Consider the following 16,601-nt stretch of genomic DNA (forward strand, 5'->3'; position numbering starts at 1 on the left):
ATATCTAACATGTTGAAGTAGTCAGATTGCCACACGAGGTCTAACTGCAAAGGGTACTGCCAGAAGAGCTGATGCTGAATGAAACTGAGGGACTGGAGAAGAAGAGATGCCAAGACAAGAATTTTTCTCTAAACAAATAAAACCATACCAGAACAGAGGGAGTGGCTGAAAGATCCCCTTCTGAATATCATCTATAATTTTTCATGTATTTTTTTAAAGACTGCAGTACTTGACTTACAAGAGCCTGGCACTTCTGTATTTTTGACCAACGTATTGACTTTTTTCATCAGAAAGCTTAAAACCATTGGATCTGACAGCTAAGCATCAAATTTAAGGACTGTTCCACAAGCCTGGTGCTCACACAAACCCAAGTCACTCTGGAAAATTAAGGGCAGTGAAAACCACCAAAAATATCCTAAAGGAAAATAATTTCTTCTACTTAGAACAAACAAGTATCTGTCTGTTCAACTTGAATATGACACTAATACAACGTTTGCTTCTTTCTTCTCAAGTGGCCTGCTCTGTTCAGCAGATAGAAAGGGATGCACACTGCACAGCAGGTAGAGTTGGATGCAGAAAGCTTACCGGTCCAGCAGTGCCAACAAGGTCAGCCGATCGTACCAGACTTTAATCCATTTACCAGGGAATATGATAAATCGGTAAAACTGCCTGTTCAATTTCCGTTGTGCTGAAGAACATGAAGAATCTTCAGGTTCCTGACTGGGTTGCTTTAAAAACAAACAAACCAGAAATACGCAAAATATTCTTCTGCACTGGTATATGGCTGCCAGCAGTACAGGTATTTGAAGGGCTAAATTCACATTAAGTTTCAGAATTGTTTTTCCCAAACAGGAATAACCAGAATGTATTTATCTTCACTTCAAACTATGTAGGTTGCACTGGAAATAATGCCTCCTATCTCAGGGAAACTAGAACAATACCTAATATATTAGCATTTCTATTATCACTTTTAAAAGTTGCTGAACTACATTCTTTAAGCAAAAATTTACTTCAAAAGATTACACTTGCTAATCCTGGCACAGTTTCGTTCCTCTTGGGTTCTCTGTCCTACCAGAAAGTAACATGAAATTCAATCAACTACAATAATTAGCTCCATTTTCCTAACAAAAATTGTTCGCTGTAACAACTAAAAAAAGAAAAAAGAATACTGGTAAAAGAGTCCATTAAAAAGATCTGAAGATCTGATTATTCACTCCTGAGAACATTTTAACATCTATTTAACTCAGTGTCCAAGTGAGCATTTTGGCTCCAGAGGAACTGTAATATTTGGATAAAGCTGATTACACAAGGCTTGCAGTACTTGGGCTGTAGTCAGATTTTTGAGATCTATTTGGGAAACTCTCAGCAGTCCTAAGCTACTTACCAAGTGTAACAGTACTTCATATATTAAAAAAAAAAAAAAGGGATTGGGGGGTATAAATCTACACTTTGTAAATTTATATTGTGGCAGAGACAGCCTGAAAATCTAAGTTCACTGAAGTCCATGACAAAAATCCTGACTTACTAAGGCTTAGGATTTCATATTCAATAATAAATCAGAGAACAGGAAGTTCTGAAGTTACTGACTGCCCTTGTTATGAACTTGCCACATAAGCCTGAGCAACATGCCTTACTTCTTTCTTAATGATGCAGTTTTCCTAGAAGTAAGAGTGACAATTGTTCTCTAATTTATGAGCAATTTACAAGATTAAAAATATTTGGAAAACATTTGAGCTTTTAGATAGAAGTCTATGTCCAAATCCAAAACATATTTGTAACAAACAAGGACAATTAGCAGATTTTTAACTTAAAACAATTTCTCTATACGATTTGCTTTCAGCTTAAAGTTTCTGTTCAAAATCCAAGAAGTAAGATAATTAACTGACATTTTAAGGTTAAACATAAATATCAAAGTAGAACTTGCCATGGAGAAAAAGATAAGGTTAACGTTATTATAAAGGGAACTGTCAAAGCAATATTACACCCTCAAGCCATTGGTCCAAGAGCCCAAATATAGTAAAGTTCAAACATGACCACATGTTACCATTCTTAAAAGAACTCTGAGGGCTTTTTTCTTTTATCAGCTGCATTGAGAAATGTGGCTTTGACATTCCACAATAGATATTCAGAAGCCTGGTTGCCTGATTCAGAAAAGGGAAACCAGACGTAATGTTTTAGGATACTACTGAATCCAAAGAAAATGTAATATTATTAAAATGTGGTGGTGCATCTAAAATCATAACAGCTTCATGCTCTTCCAATGAAATTAGATAGAAGATCAGCTTCTTTAGGTAATGGAGTCTAGCACAGACCACAAAATTGTATTTTGCAGAGCAGTTTCTCACTTGTGCGCTTCTTTTCTGCAAAGAGCCCCTTCAAGCCAGTAACACCTATCTTCTCCTAGACTCTCCTCAGTATCAGTAGAAAACATCTGAATTGCATCTATCAGCATAAAATAAATCTAAATAACTGAGCAGTACTGGACAAAAAAAGCACAATAAATCAACAAAATTGTCTTAGCAACAAGGCTGCAGCATTTGTTTGTATAATAGTTTATCAAAATGCTAGAAACTGAGATATTACAATATACCCGTGGGGTTTCTGAGAGGGTCCTTCGTGCCACCATTAGAAGGAGCTGCTGCTGCAGAGCACTTGCTGCCTGATCCCCAGAAGATGGTTCTTGGCTCTCTGAAGTGGTGGTACTAGAAGAACTGAACTGTATCTCACTGCATACAGAGGGGAGAAAGGAATGAGACTGTGTTAGAAAGCAGCATCTTCGTAGTAATCCTGAAACATCACAGGAGGAAGACAGGCTGGCTTACAGGACAAGGAGCCTCCCAACTTCATACCTGAAACCTAGTTCAGGCCCACAAAGCAGTTAGCATGCAAATGCAGATACACGGTATACTACATCCTCTATAGAGAAATGGGCACTTCCATATCATGGTTTTTCTCATCCCAAGATGAATACCTAGAATGAATTCCACTTCTGAAGTGCATTTTGCTGTTCACTGGCAATTCAGAAAGTCTTATTGTACACTGAGATTTGAGTGTCAGAACAATAAGCATTTAGAGTCACCTGATGTGACTCCTAGTCCAAGAGTTGTTTTCAGAAATATCAGTGTGGCACATTTCCAGACCAGTAATACTGAATTAAATTTCTAGAAGAAAAACATCATCTCCTTTTTTCTAGTTGTCTCTATGCATCTCCACTTCTCACAAGCACACTGCTGTAAGTATCAATAATAGATTATCTATGACAGTTTCCCTCTTGTTTACCTTCTCCTATAACTCAGGTCAAAAGCTGCATATCCACAGTGCAAAACTACATGGTAACTCCTCTGGAGATACTTTAAAACAAGCTTTAAATCAAATTCATTTAGCTACCTACCAAACTCATCTAGCCTCAGCTGCACAGAATTTGATAAGTATTAATTTACCCCACTGAGTATTCAGGCTATAAGAAACTTCCTTCTTCCTTCACAAGATGACAATACATTAATCAATCATTCATAAAAGGCTAATATAGATAACCCGGTATTGAGGTCTAAACTCAATCTAGGAGAACAACAAACAAGATGATTTCCCACCATGCCACATGTTTACTGCTTTATGCTTAAATACTTTATCCTCTGCAGTTACAGCAGCAATACCTTCTGTGTTGCAAAAATGGTTAGCTACTATCACCTCATCCAAGGCAGTCAGTATCAACTGTTCCTGTCTTCCACAAAAGAAAGACAAGCAGGAAAAAACTTAAGTCATTTGCTTCTGTTCACCCAAGAAGCCTGTGCCAGAACAAAAAATAAACTCATCTTGCACACCCTATATGATTGTTCCCATGCCACCTCAGGAGCTTTACAGTTGTGACTGTCCCGTACAAAAGAGGCTGTTAAATTAAACTGCAATGGCTATTGTTACAACAGGATGAGTTTCAATGTCTGGATCACTAAGAAGCAGGGCTGAAGTATCAGACCAACAGCCTAAAACAAACACTGTATCTTTCTCACCACTAGGACTTGCTATCTCTACCCAAACCAACAGGAATACCAGCAGCACCAGGATATCACTACAGAAGCCACCCTGCCTTTGGCCTCCAGACATGTTAATCTAGTTTTCTTAACACCTTGACTCGTGTCAGGTTTGGGTACCATCTACCACTCCAGCTGAGTTATCAGATGAGCACAAATGAAAGTGCCCCACTGTCCTGACCCCAATGGCTTCCCCTGTACTCCCCAGTTCACCTGCAACAAGTAGAGAAAGGTCTGTTCCACATAGTGTCACATGCTCTTTGGACAGTACTAGGAAATGAGGGCTAGGCCCAACATGATCAACTGATGGCCCAGCCATGAGGCAGCTCTCCATAAGAACACATCTGCTTTGTGGGTCGCATACAGCACCCACAAGCAGTCAATAGCCATTGACACCCACAAGTAGTCAATAGCAATAAACCACACAGAAGTGATGAGAAACAATCCACAGTCCTGGGTCTCAAACAACTGATTCAAGTAGGCAGAAAGGGAAGCATAAAGGCATGCCTCCCAGGAAGGAAGTTCCTCAAAACAACTAGCCATAGATACGGACTACAGAGGATATCCGGACTTTTCCCATGTTCTGAAGCAACCTACCCAAGAGTGACTTTGTTCAGCATGAAAGAAGGCCATGGACTTCTTTGTTTTGCTAGGATGAACGTCCCATTTCTTGTTGTTGTGAGAATGACCCTGGCATTGCCTCTTTATAGGAGGAAAAAGCAAAACATAGCTCAGGGTATGCAGAAGCTCTGCATTGGGAATTCCTGCTCAAAATGTGACCCAAAACATAGTAAGGAAATAGAACAGTGTTTATTCATTTCTTCTTAAAAGAAGAGTTAATCTTCAATAAATTTCTGTGCCCTTAGCTGTCTTTCTACAAAAGCTAAATAGAGTCCAATTTCTAAATTGGACCATGTCTTTTATCTGTTTCCCAAGAATGGAACTGGGAGAGTGATGGATAGATAGGCCAAGATACTCCCCTGGCACACTCTTCTATTAGTTCTAGGAAATCAAAATAATTTTAAGAATAAGAGTTCTTCCAAGAATAAATTTAGAGAACAAATTCTCTCCCATCAGACTTGAAGATAACTGAAAAGCCCAGAAAGTCCAAATTCTTGTTTCTGTTTGCTTTCAGCGGCAGAATTTACAGCTCCATCTACCAGCAACTGGCAGAAAAGGTTGCAAACAGCTAGGACACTAACTGTGGGGAAAATGCCGGAAACTTTATGGACCTGGCAAGGCAATCAGGGCACAGGAAATAGAAAGGCAGAGCTAGCAAAGCAACAGTTCCCAAAACAGGATTGTCACCTGGCCTTTACCTGATTCCCATGCCTTTTATTTATACAACCTTATATCTCTGCATCCCTTATTATTCTTTCCTCATCTTCTGTTCCCCTCAGCTCTTTATTTGCTATTTTTCTTCCATACTCCTATTTTCCATACAACCACCTTCTCATGTTCACCTGCCACCTCCCTGATGCTGAATGTCATGATGACATTATCACGCTGAAAGTAAATATCAGTAAGAAATGTGCTGGCAGTGTTTGTGTTTTTGTAAGCTTACAAACAAAATTCCATAAATTTATTACCATACATAAGTAGGAGCAAACCCTCTCTAATAATAAAATCGTCACAACAGAGCTGATCACACTGTAACATGGAATCTTACTAAGTAGAAAATCTGTTCATTTGTGGAATGAAATTAATGCTATCCAGATTTACTACAGTAAACCATACTGTAATGTAAGCGAAGGTATAATTGAACTACATTTTGAATAATAAACTAATAACTAAAAATATATTTGGTAAACATACAACCTACGCACAACGAATGCAAAAGATTCACAGCACCCTCTACTGATAAGCAGTCACAAAGCCAAGATTTTTTCCCTGCCCATATTTTTTTTTTGAGAACATCATTGAAAGTACAACATTGAAAGTATTTTAATACAACTACACAAAACTGGAAAAAAAATCTTCCTTCTCCCTCTCTGGTTACTGTTTGATGGGACGTATGTATATATGCCTTATACTGCTGACAGCTTTGCTCAAACAATTGAAATATAACCCAGCCTAAGTCAAATCCTTTGTTAAGGATTAGCTGGCCTGAATTCTGAATGCCTTTTAAAGTAAGCTCATTATAAAGGCATGCCGCAAAATTATAACAGACTCCCAGGCCAATAAAGTTGTTCTGCAGGGCTTGGCTAAATTTTATTTTAGCCTGTATTTAGGAGAAAGTTAAATGGTGGTAGGCAACCTTGTAAACAAGGTCACAACAGTAGCAGTACAGAAAAGCTTCCGTCTGGAGCTCAAAACAAGAAAGCGCCCATCCCATTCTTAGGCAGCTATCTGGGTTACGAAGTGCAACAACATGCAACACAAATATCCACATCTGTAATAATATGTCATGACATGGCTGAAACCTATTTGTAATACTCACTGAAACCCCATTCTTAAGGCAAACAGCTCTGGCTGTGAACTTGAGAGAAGCTTAGAGGTTGCCCATCTAACAATTACCTCCAAGGCATTAGTCTGAGGTGCATTCAAAATTGAACTGATACCCAAGCAATGTGGTTGTACAAGATCCATCTAGCACTAACAACATAATGGGAACTCCAAAAGCCCTAGCTGCGTCCTTTCCAAACGGTCAATTTCTGGTAGAAACACTGCTGCCTGAAGTGACACTGAAGTACAGGATCAATAGCAGTCCACAGCTCCCTGATAGCACCTCCATTACTCAATCACATTTCTGAGGTCTTCCTACCACCATTACACCTCAGCAGTTTTACTTCTCACCTAAAACGCCTCCCCTGCCGTTTCATTCTCTCGTCATAATTAAACCTAACCACCACGCAGACCTCTTGCTATACATCCAGTCACCACTCACTTGTCTCCACTGCAGAACTGTCAGCATGAACCTGACCAGATCACCATGCAACCAGGCACTGAGACAAACCCACTGGCTGTGGAAAAAGCCTTTTTAAGCAGATGATGACTTACAGCTACCAGCTGTACCATTAAATAGAATGACTTGAAAACCAGAAAGCAACCCAAATTACATAAGAAAATTGAAATATGCAAAAGTGAGAGCAGCGTTAAGGCTGAATGATTACATGACATACCCAATCAGAGCAAATATGGTAAAACTGAAGAGGCAATCTGCACTTATTTTGGTAAGAAATCAACAGTCTCAAAGAGAATAAAGTTCATTCTGAATGCATAATTTAACTTCCCTTAATGGCTACTGCTGAGGGGAGTGCAAACTAAAGATGATACTTCTCCTAATCTGTTCACAATTTGCTACTTATACAACAGGATTTAGGAAAGTTTTTTTTTGGCATCTGTTTAAAAACAAAGAATAATACCACCCCTAACAACAACAAGGTAGTGGACTCAAGTTTATAGAATGGGAGAGCTGGATGCAGTGACTTACCAACATGACAGAAAATGATAAGACCCCCGTTTTAGAATGGTCTACAGAATGAGCAGCAGAACATACTATGTTCATTAAGAGAGATACTACAGAGAGAAGCCTTGCAGTGCAAGGTTATCAGAGGCACTGCAGGCAGTATGAATACTACAAGTCACGTGCACTTCTTTATGTAGGTGTAGGAATGGGATCCACCTGGTTCACCCTTGCCTCTCTGTATTCACATATACATATATTTAATCTTAATAACAAGCAAGTAACACTAATAATTTGTAAGTCTATTGCATTCCAGAGTAAAGAGAAATGTACTAATAACACTAAAAAACAAGAAGCACAGAAAAGTTAACAACCTGGGGGATGTCTTTCGAGAAAATGCAGTTTTACTGAAATTAATGCTTTGAAAGCACCTACTGCTCCATCATCTCCAGTCTTCTAAATTGTTTTCCTGAGCTCTCCGCCTGAACCGTGGGGGAGGGAGGCGAAGTAACCCTCAAAACCTCTGTGCTTCTGCTGCTCCATTACTGAGCGGGGTGCTGCTGCCATCGTGTGGCTCTCCTCACTCTGCTTTAAAATAGCAAAAGGGGTGGGAAAAAAAAACAACCATAGGAAAGGAGTTTTAAGTGGCCATGATAGGTGTTAGGTGTTTCTCCTGTACCTAGCAACTCAGCAGAATGCTACTGAGTTGGTAAAGAGTATTTTATTTTTCTACGGAAAATAAGTGGTAATGTCAGAATTCAAACATGACCAGTTTCAACCTGCACGTGCTCATGTTTATGTTCAAAAAGCATTTCACCTAAGCTACCTGGCTCACCTAAAAATCACCAAATCTGAGAAGAAGCTAAAAAATATTTGCTTAATCCATCTAAAAAGTGCTCAGTTGCAGAATAACACAACCTGCTGAGCAGCCTTCAGAATTCTTCCTCAAAATGAAGTCAGCAGCTATTGCTAGAGCAGAAGGTCACCTTGCTGAGAAATAAAGAAAATGATGTTTCAGAAGCACAGTATTCCAAACTGGCACTAAAATGGCGCTTTGAAATATGAAAACTAAAAAAATTTAAAAAAAAAAAAAAAACAAACTTAATTTTACTTCCTCCTATGAGATTTATTCCTCACAAGTTTAGAGAATTTTCCAGTGGTGAAAATACTGAAGTATTAATGGACCTACACAGGAGACATATAGTACTGCTAAGGCATTCAGCCTTCATATAGCACAACTCACCTCAACAGATTATTCATGGTTGCGAATGTAAATCAAGAAAGTTAACTCACTGATTTGAAGCTCTCCTCTTTTGCCCAGGGCCAGAAATACCAGCAGTCCATGGCACTTAATAGCTCTACTGGCAGGTAACTTCAGTCATGGGGGTTTTTTTAGTACTTGTGGGACACTGTTTTGCTGCAATTAGCTCTTTTTAACCTATCAGCCTGTCTGATGTTGAAAAAGCCCTTTTTCTCAAAACAAAGAAGAAAAAAGCAATTGCCTCTTTTGTAGAGGCTTTTTTTTTCTTAATGGAGTTCTCTACCAATCCTGGAAAAACGTTTTAAAAGCCAAATGATAACAAAGCTTCTGAGAAGCTCGGATTCACTCAAACAGTGAAGCATTTAGAGGATGGATCACTCACACAGAACACACACAGTGCAATACATATACTGGAGTAGATGAACCATGTATAACAATAAAAATATATATATAAATACAATTATATATATGAATGAAATTATGTGATTTTATTGTATATTATAGTAATTGCATTTGCAATAACAAAACTGATATATTATGAAGAAAGTGGAAGAAGACAAACTTGATCTTTTAATTACTTTTTAGAAAGGTATACAGCAAGGTAGTTTTAGATATATGCAAGAGATTTCAAATTTTCATTCAGCTCAGCTGTCAAGGCAGGAAGGAGAAACTGCATCTAATATAAAAATGATTTTTTTTTTTTTTCTCAGAAGTGGCTAAGTCTAATCATTTTGTTCCAGTTCTTTATTGCTCTCAGTTGCACACCATAAATCCATTTCTGTGGCCTTACATATTTATTTTAAACTCTACTTTATGTTACACATTTACAGCACATCAGCCTCCTAAAGCTGACTGTTGCCAGACACAAAGTGATTAACTGCAACAAGAGGTCCACCATGTGAACCTATCAAAGTACGTGAATGAATCAGATACTTCAGCATCACAAAGCAGAATTGCTGTCAGCAAACATCTGGATTGCTCTACATAGACACCAGTTCTATTAACTTCAAAATCAATGCTGGTGTATGATGACATCATCTTGCACAAGCCTGACAGGTTCAGTATTGTTTTCTTCTCCGGAGTTTAACACACGAAAGAAGAAAAAGGGCACAAATGGTATCCTCAGAAATTGCATTATTATGAAATAAAATTTAAAAGTGTTTTGTAAAAGTGTTTCTGGAAAGAAATAAAAATGGCCAAATGCTTCTACAGCTTGTGAGGAGACAACTCCAGCTGACTTTTTGAAAGCTAATACTTCACTTGAGAAAGAAAACTTGCCTTTTCTCAAAAAGTAGCTCTTTATTCTACTTTAGAAAAAAATATCACAAGAACATTTTCCCTTGGAGCTACTCTGTTTTTCAACATATCAAGCACTGCCAGGTTGGTATGGACATATGGACATCAGGATTTTCTGTATTTTTCGAAGTCTAGTTAGCCACAGCACATCTGCTTCTGCGCACACATCCACAAAAATCTTGGTGCTTAATAGAAACAAACGTAAAGACACAGCAAAATGCTCAAACACCAACAGATACTAGGTCAGTAACTACCATTACACTACATAGGTACATTCTTCAGTGATATGCAATAATCTCTTCTCATATTCCTGTACACATCTTTGCTCATTGCATGGGAGTTGAACTAGATGACCTTTAAAGGTCTCTTCCAACTCAAAGGATTCTATGATTCTACCACATGAGTTCTATAGTGCCATCATGCTAGCAAGTCTACAGTCTGCTTCAGGCAGTACCACAAAGCTCTGCGTAGTTCCTTTGTAGAGATTCCCAATCAGAAATTTATTTCAAACGACAAAGCAGAAAGAACACATAATCTGAATGCATAAGCATTAGACCATTTTGAGGGATTTATATGTGAGTACAACTATTATACTTAATAACATCGTATCACGATACTGGATGTCGTGCCCCAGCTTCCTCCAACCACAAAGAACAGAATTTTACACACAGTAAAAATTGGGATCATATTTTTGGTAGGAGCAAAACTAAATAGAAATTATTAGTAATATTTTAATAATATATATTATTTTTATTATTATTATATATTATTATTTTTATATTATATATATGAATAATAATATGTACTATATATAGTATAGTATGTATTATATGCTATTAAATAGTAACACGTATCATATAAGTGTCCTCACATTTAAATTAAGCTTACTTTCTACTGTCTTTGCAACTTAAGTTAAGGAAGCAGATAATGACTGGGTCCTGAGTTCCACCACTGAATTATAAAATGAACACCTCACATATTAAGAATCAAAAAGAGTATGCAAATATTCAAATTCTGTAGGCTACAGATTCAGGCAGTATATTATTTTAGCACGTGGTACTTGGGAGAAAAAAAACAGCACTAAATTACATGAGTTGAACAGTTTTTCATAGCTGTGAAACCAGAAAGGATAACATGCCTATTGATCAACCTCTGACATCCACGTAATTGAGAAAGACAGAATAGAGCACAGTATTTCAAACATACATAGAGGAAAGCTACATTACTGAGAGATAATGAATATGGACATGTTTTTCTTAATACAGATACGTACACAAACACTAGAGGTTGCCTGACCTTCTGAAAAAAACCTCCAGTACGCAAGGACAGACAGAAAAGCAGTCAAACATTTGAAAAACAGATTAGCCTGGTAAAGCAAGTATGCATAGAGTATGCAATCGTAGTCTTGCAGTGTAATTCATGCATTTGGCATTGATATATATCTCATGATACTACTGATTTCTGTAATGGGGACAGATCACAGTACTGCTGCAGAAATTATTAACACTATTACTATGATTACTGTAATTTTAGGGGGGTTATATTTTCACTGATACTTGTGAGCCACTTCACACGTAATTCCTAGATAACATGATAACCAATATTTAACTTTTGAATGCTTATGAAAACTGCTTCAGTTATTTAATTACAAAAGACATTCAAGGTAGTTAACAAAATTCCTTTGAAACATCTGCTTTCTGTCATACAGTAGCAGACAGAAAGGATGCAAAATGACACCTCCTAATTGGTAAAGACCAACTCCAACTTGTTTCTAATAGCCCCAAAAACAGGTATAAATCTCTAAAAATGGTCTAACATGGACATATTTTCACTTCATGTGTTAAAGGATATTATTGCTAATGATTCTGAGTTTTACATTGTATCACCAGTTCAATGGGAAGAAAACTCTAACTGATGATTGTAACTGTTTTATACAGGTAAGGTTTCAAACCTAGCAAAAATGAATTCAAAAGACAGACTAATCACGCAAAAAGGGAGTTCAGGCTTATGCCACGCACCAGTTTTACACAGATGTGAACTTCCTTGTCCTCCTTTGCCATCCCAGAATCCAATTACACACCTAAGCCACATGGTACAGAAATATGAAGGATTCACTGTAGGGAAACAAAGGTTGCTAAAGAACATAATGAAACAGGTCAGAAGATGGTTTTTCAAGTTTCTAAGTCCAACAGATCCAAAACAGATCCAAATGGCCTTTTTGTAAGTGGTTTCTAATGTAATTCATGAACTTAGAACACAGTTTGCAACTTCTCTCATGGCAAAGTCTGTCACAAAGCAATTTATTGCTAGAGGAGAAGTTGGCAAGTTAACGGGGGCATCAAATTTAGAGGCAATTAGCTCTGCAAGGAATCCATTCCAGTGACTGCTGGCAACAGGTGCTTCTGGCAAGACAACAGTCAGAAGCAGGGTCAGGGTAATCACATGGACAGTAATTGGGCAATTGATTAGCTACCTGCCAATGTTTAAATAATTTACCAAATAAAGCAAAAAGAATCCCCTGCCAAAGTGAGGTTTAAGATGGGAAAAACATATCTGTTCTTTGTAAGTGTGTGTATGCGCACACAATCATTACAGTGTAAAGACTACCTTAAAATGCAACTATCAAAATTCTTTAAAAGCTGGATTAGTGAGAGATTTTGGTGAGACACAAATAGGAAACTAATTTGAAATTATTCCAATTCCCAAAATATCATTTTAGAAATGATTAAGACGACTTTATCCATGTTTAAGAAGCTCTGAAAGCTTCCAGGGCAAGGACTGCTGGTAAAGGTAAAGACTTCTATTAGTTCAACTACTACAATATCTAGTGGAATACACATTAACCCTGACAAGTTAGAGAATACTCTAAAGATCATATCACTACAGAGTAGAGTCAAAAAGAAGCGATGACAGTATTTGAAATCAGCCAATTCCTTCTAACAATATTGTTTCCAATGTCAAGGAGCCTCTGCAGAAAGCAAGCTTTAGTCCTTCAAACTCAGACATCTGCTTTGTGTGGCATCCTTTAATCCATTTTTATTCTTTCAGGTTGTCCATCTAGTCCTTACATGCCAAGAAAGGGCAAGAAGCACACAAAAGCAAAAAATCATAACACCAAACCAGTACTGTGAGAAAGAGGCAATGTTAAGACTCTGCATTAGTTGTGATAAATGCATTTCAGAAGCCACGCGCCAAGAGGATCAGATTAATGTGTTCACAGGCCACAGAAATACTACTCTGATTTCAATTCCTACTAATTGCTATTGTGAAATGCCATATTGGTTAAGGTTTTACTGCTGGAGCAGATAATAGTGGGATTCAGTAGACAGAAATAGTGAGTTATCATTTGAATTTAAGATTGTTAATCATTAGTTAGTCTGCCTCAAGGCTTTATTTAATGGCTTCTTTCAAGTAATATTTAAATATTTCATAGACTTAAATACTTTATCCAGATTTACTTGACTTACTCAAAAGGTATTTACCTTTGGCCAATTCACATGCCACTTAAATTATCCTGGACCGACCAGTTCATACTCCCTAATAAAAACCCCCTTCCGAATTGCGCTCCTACCCAAAAAGTGCCACAGTCCAGTGTGTGCTGGCACCTCTGCTTTTCTGCTTCTACCAACAGCCCCAGAGCCAGAAACCTCTTGCCACCACCTGGCTTGGGCCAACATCTCCAAGTCTTCTCAAAGAGGAGCATCAGGGCACAGCTCACACACATCTGGACTTCACTGCCTCAACTCAGTTTGATGTTTTTGCTTTAGGAGAAATTTCATATAAGTGTTAGAGACAGAGCATGATGGGTGAAAATGTTTTAAAAGCTTATATTTGTCTATTGCAGATCTATGTTATCTATTTTCTCCATAAGCTTCTGAAATCTGGGCTCACTGAGATCAGAACTCTATTTCTGCTATTCAGTGAAGATGCAAACCTCTTATATCCAGGCATTAACTTCTCCCACATCCTCTGAGCTCATAAGATTGAATTTGGATGACTTGCATACAAAAATCTTTTTATACTCACGTAAAAGCACTGACAGAGTCATTGTCTTGTCTTTAGTTAACTTTCCGATGGGTCTGGAGATAAGTTAAGGACATGACAGAGTTGCATTTCATGTCTATTTTCAACTACCCTTTCATAACAGTAGCACCTCCTGTTGGTACAGACTTGTTGCACAACACAATGAACAATGTGGTAGATAAGCACGTGGGGTATGTAAGTTATACCAGGAAGTCCTCCTATCCTTCACAATGACAGTTCAAGACATGACTTGCTACTGACCTGGGGAATGTGTATTATCACTTTAACTTACCAAACATCTCTGTCAAAGGAGGGCCTACCCTCGAGTGAGTAATTCCTCTGGAGAGCTCTCCACAGAGGCACAGAGAAGAGACTGTAACTGAAGCAAATGCCGATTATGCCTTGTGCTTTGTTTAATTCTGTGTTCTTGCCTTTTTCTTCTATAATAAAAACAATTTTACCTGAGAACTGTGACTATTTGGCTCACTTTTAGCTATGAACAAGAAACTAAACTGACATTAAGTGCTGCGCATGCCTGCTGGTGGAGGTAGGAGGGAATGGGGAAGGAGAGATGCCTCCTTCCAGAACTGTTTTTAAGGGAGATAATAAGAGTTTTCCTCTGTTTTTAATAGGCTATAAACATTCAGTATCATTTAAATGCAAGCTTACTTGATGGTGAGCAACTGAAGAGAAAATGAAAATCCTCCCCTTCCCAAGCTACCCTTCAATCTATGCATTGATGCTAGGAACTGCCAGTTGAACAACAAATGTAATTAATCTCTCTGATCTAAAGATATTACAAACTGCTCTTGCAAAATTCAGCTTTGGGCACGTTTTATGTTTCCTGGTCCTCCTTCCTAGTTTTTCTTGTGAATTTCTGCTTTGTACTTTCCTTTATTACTTTTCTGTTCTCGGAAAAGTTCTTGTGTTCTGCATTTCTATTCCTATACAAAAAACAGTAAAGCAGTGGGAAGACACTGATCTTCACTGTTTTGTTCTTCGCTGTTTTGTTCTGTACAGTCTGAACTGCTACTATATTCCAAGATTTCCAACAAAGGTACTGATCTATGTTAAACGGACGTCGATGGCTGCAGAGAACATCTAAACTTGCTTTTACTAACAACACTTAACAGGCTCCTTTATATATAGTTCACATTTCTAGACGTCTGCAAACCACAAACTAAAGATCTGCATTTAATGTAATACAGCAAGACACAGACACAAGATCACAAATGACACAGATGTCCACAGACGGACAGATTCAGAAGGAACTGCATATTAGAGAAGGAAGATTGTCCTTTTTTGATATAAACAAGTTAACTGCAAGCTGTCAGGAGACCTGAAACCATTTATGCATTTAAGACAGATTCAGTTCATAGTTACACGAAGGGGATGGGAATAGGAGGGCATTATTCTGTAGTAGGTAGAGGGGGGGGAAAAAAAGTTGTAGGAGTTACATAACTCCTAACCAAGATGTTTGATTGAAACTAGACTCCACCATGGGTTGTTTTCCCTTTCTGCTGAAGAAGCATAAACATTTCTATTACAGATGAACTCAGATATTTTTTTCTTCATCCACTGAAAATAAAGAGTATTATTCTCACGTATCTCACAACAGCATTTTATCTATCATGCTAGCATATTCTTAACATATTCCTGAAGTTTTCAAAATTCTCCACTGAAAGCCAAAAACCTTAAGAACAATATTTATTAATACAATGAGCCCCATCATCCTCTCACTCTTACAAATGCTCTGTAACAATATGAAAAACATATAATTCAATAAAAATACTTCTAATTAGTTAAAATTCTTTTTATAAACATGCATAACAACATGTCACATCAGACAGCAAAAACCACAGTAGCGAGCCTGGGATTTGTGCAATCACTCCGAAAAGACCTTAAAAAGAAAACTGTTCAGATCCTTTTTTCAGAGTGGCAAATTACCATTAGACATTTCATGAAAGTTGAACAGCTCTGCTGCTTGAATTGAGAGGAAATGGTGTCAGTAGCTGATACTGATAGGACCCTGTTGAGTAAGGGAAATGAGTAAAACAATAAGACTGAGTGAATATCTGGTGACGGTCTCACTTACTTTCTTTTATTCACAAATCTCATTTCTATTGCCACACGTGACTTTGGCTATTCCCAGAAAGTAATGGAAATCACACAGGCTAGTTCTGGTTTTCATTTTCACTTTTTCACATCAATACTCTTACAAAGCAATTGCTGTTCTAATACAGAATAAAATTGCATACTTTGACATCTTTAGAATAGGTTAATACATTTATTCTCCAGTGTTGTTCTTCACACGCATCTTTCAAATCTACAATCTGCTTCATAGCTTCCAGCAGTGAAAATTCGGTTTCTAAAAATAAGAGTTTACTTACTGAGCATTTGAAATGCAATCACAGTTTGATAGTTGATGTCGATGATTTCCTTCCTTCTGACAGCCAGCCTTTAAATAACAGGATCTAATTTCCCCTTCAGAAAAAAAAAAAAAGTATATATTAAAGAATTCAGTTACATGATATGATCATTTGTTTTGCAAACAAATTTATCAAAAAATATTAGGCATGTGTATAAA

At 37.6% G+C, this 16,601-nt stretch overlaps 1 protein-coding gene across 3 annotated transcripts in view; it reads right to left on the reverse strand.

Moving 5' to 3' along the window:
* PCNX2 (pecanex 2) overlaps nt 1–16,601 on the reverse strand; it is a 150,673-nt gene that overhangs the window by 111,674 nt on the left and 22,398 nt on the right. For all 3 annotated transcript variants that reach the window (XM_042808635.1, XM_042808627.1, XM_042808618.1), the window contains 3 exons: nt 16,405–16,498; nt 2,591–2,726; nt 586–728 (listed from right to left, as the gene is read on the reverse strand). In XM_042808635.1, coding sequence (XP_042664569.1) covers nt 586–728; nt 2,591–2,726; nt 16,405–16,498 — 373 coding nt within the window. The remainder of the gene's footprint in view (nt 1–585; nt 729–2,590; nt 2,727–16,404; nt 16,499–16,601) is intronic.

This window comes from Centrocercus urophasianus, unplaced genomic scaffold, assembly GCF_019232065.1.
Source record: "Centrocercus urophasianus isolate 14NV4802_14NV808 unplaced genomic scaffold, USGS_Curo_1.0 seq_10, whole genome shotgun sequence".
NCBI classification, from domain to species: Eukaryota; Metazoa; Chordata; class Aves; order Galliformes; family Phasianidae; genus Centrocercus; species Centrocercus urophasianus.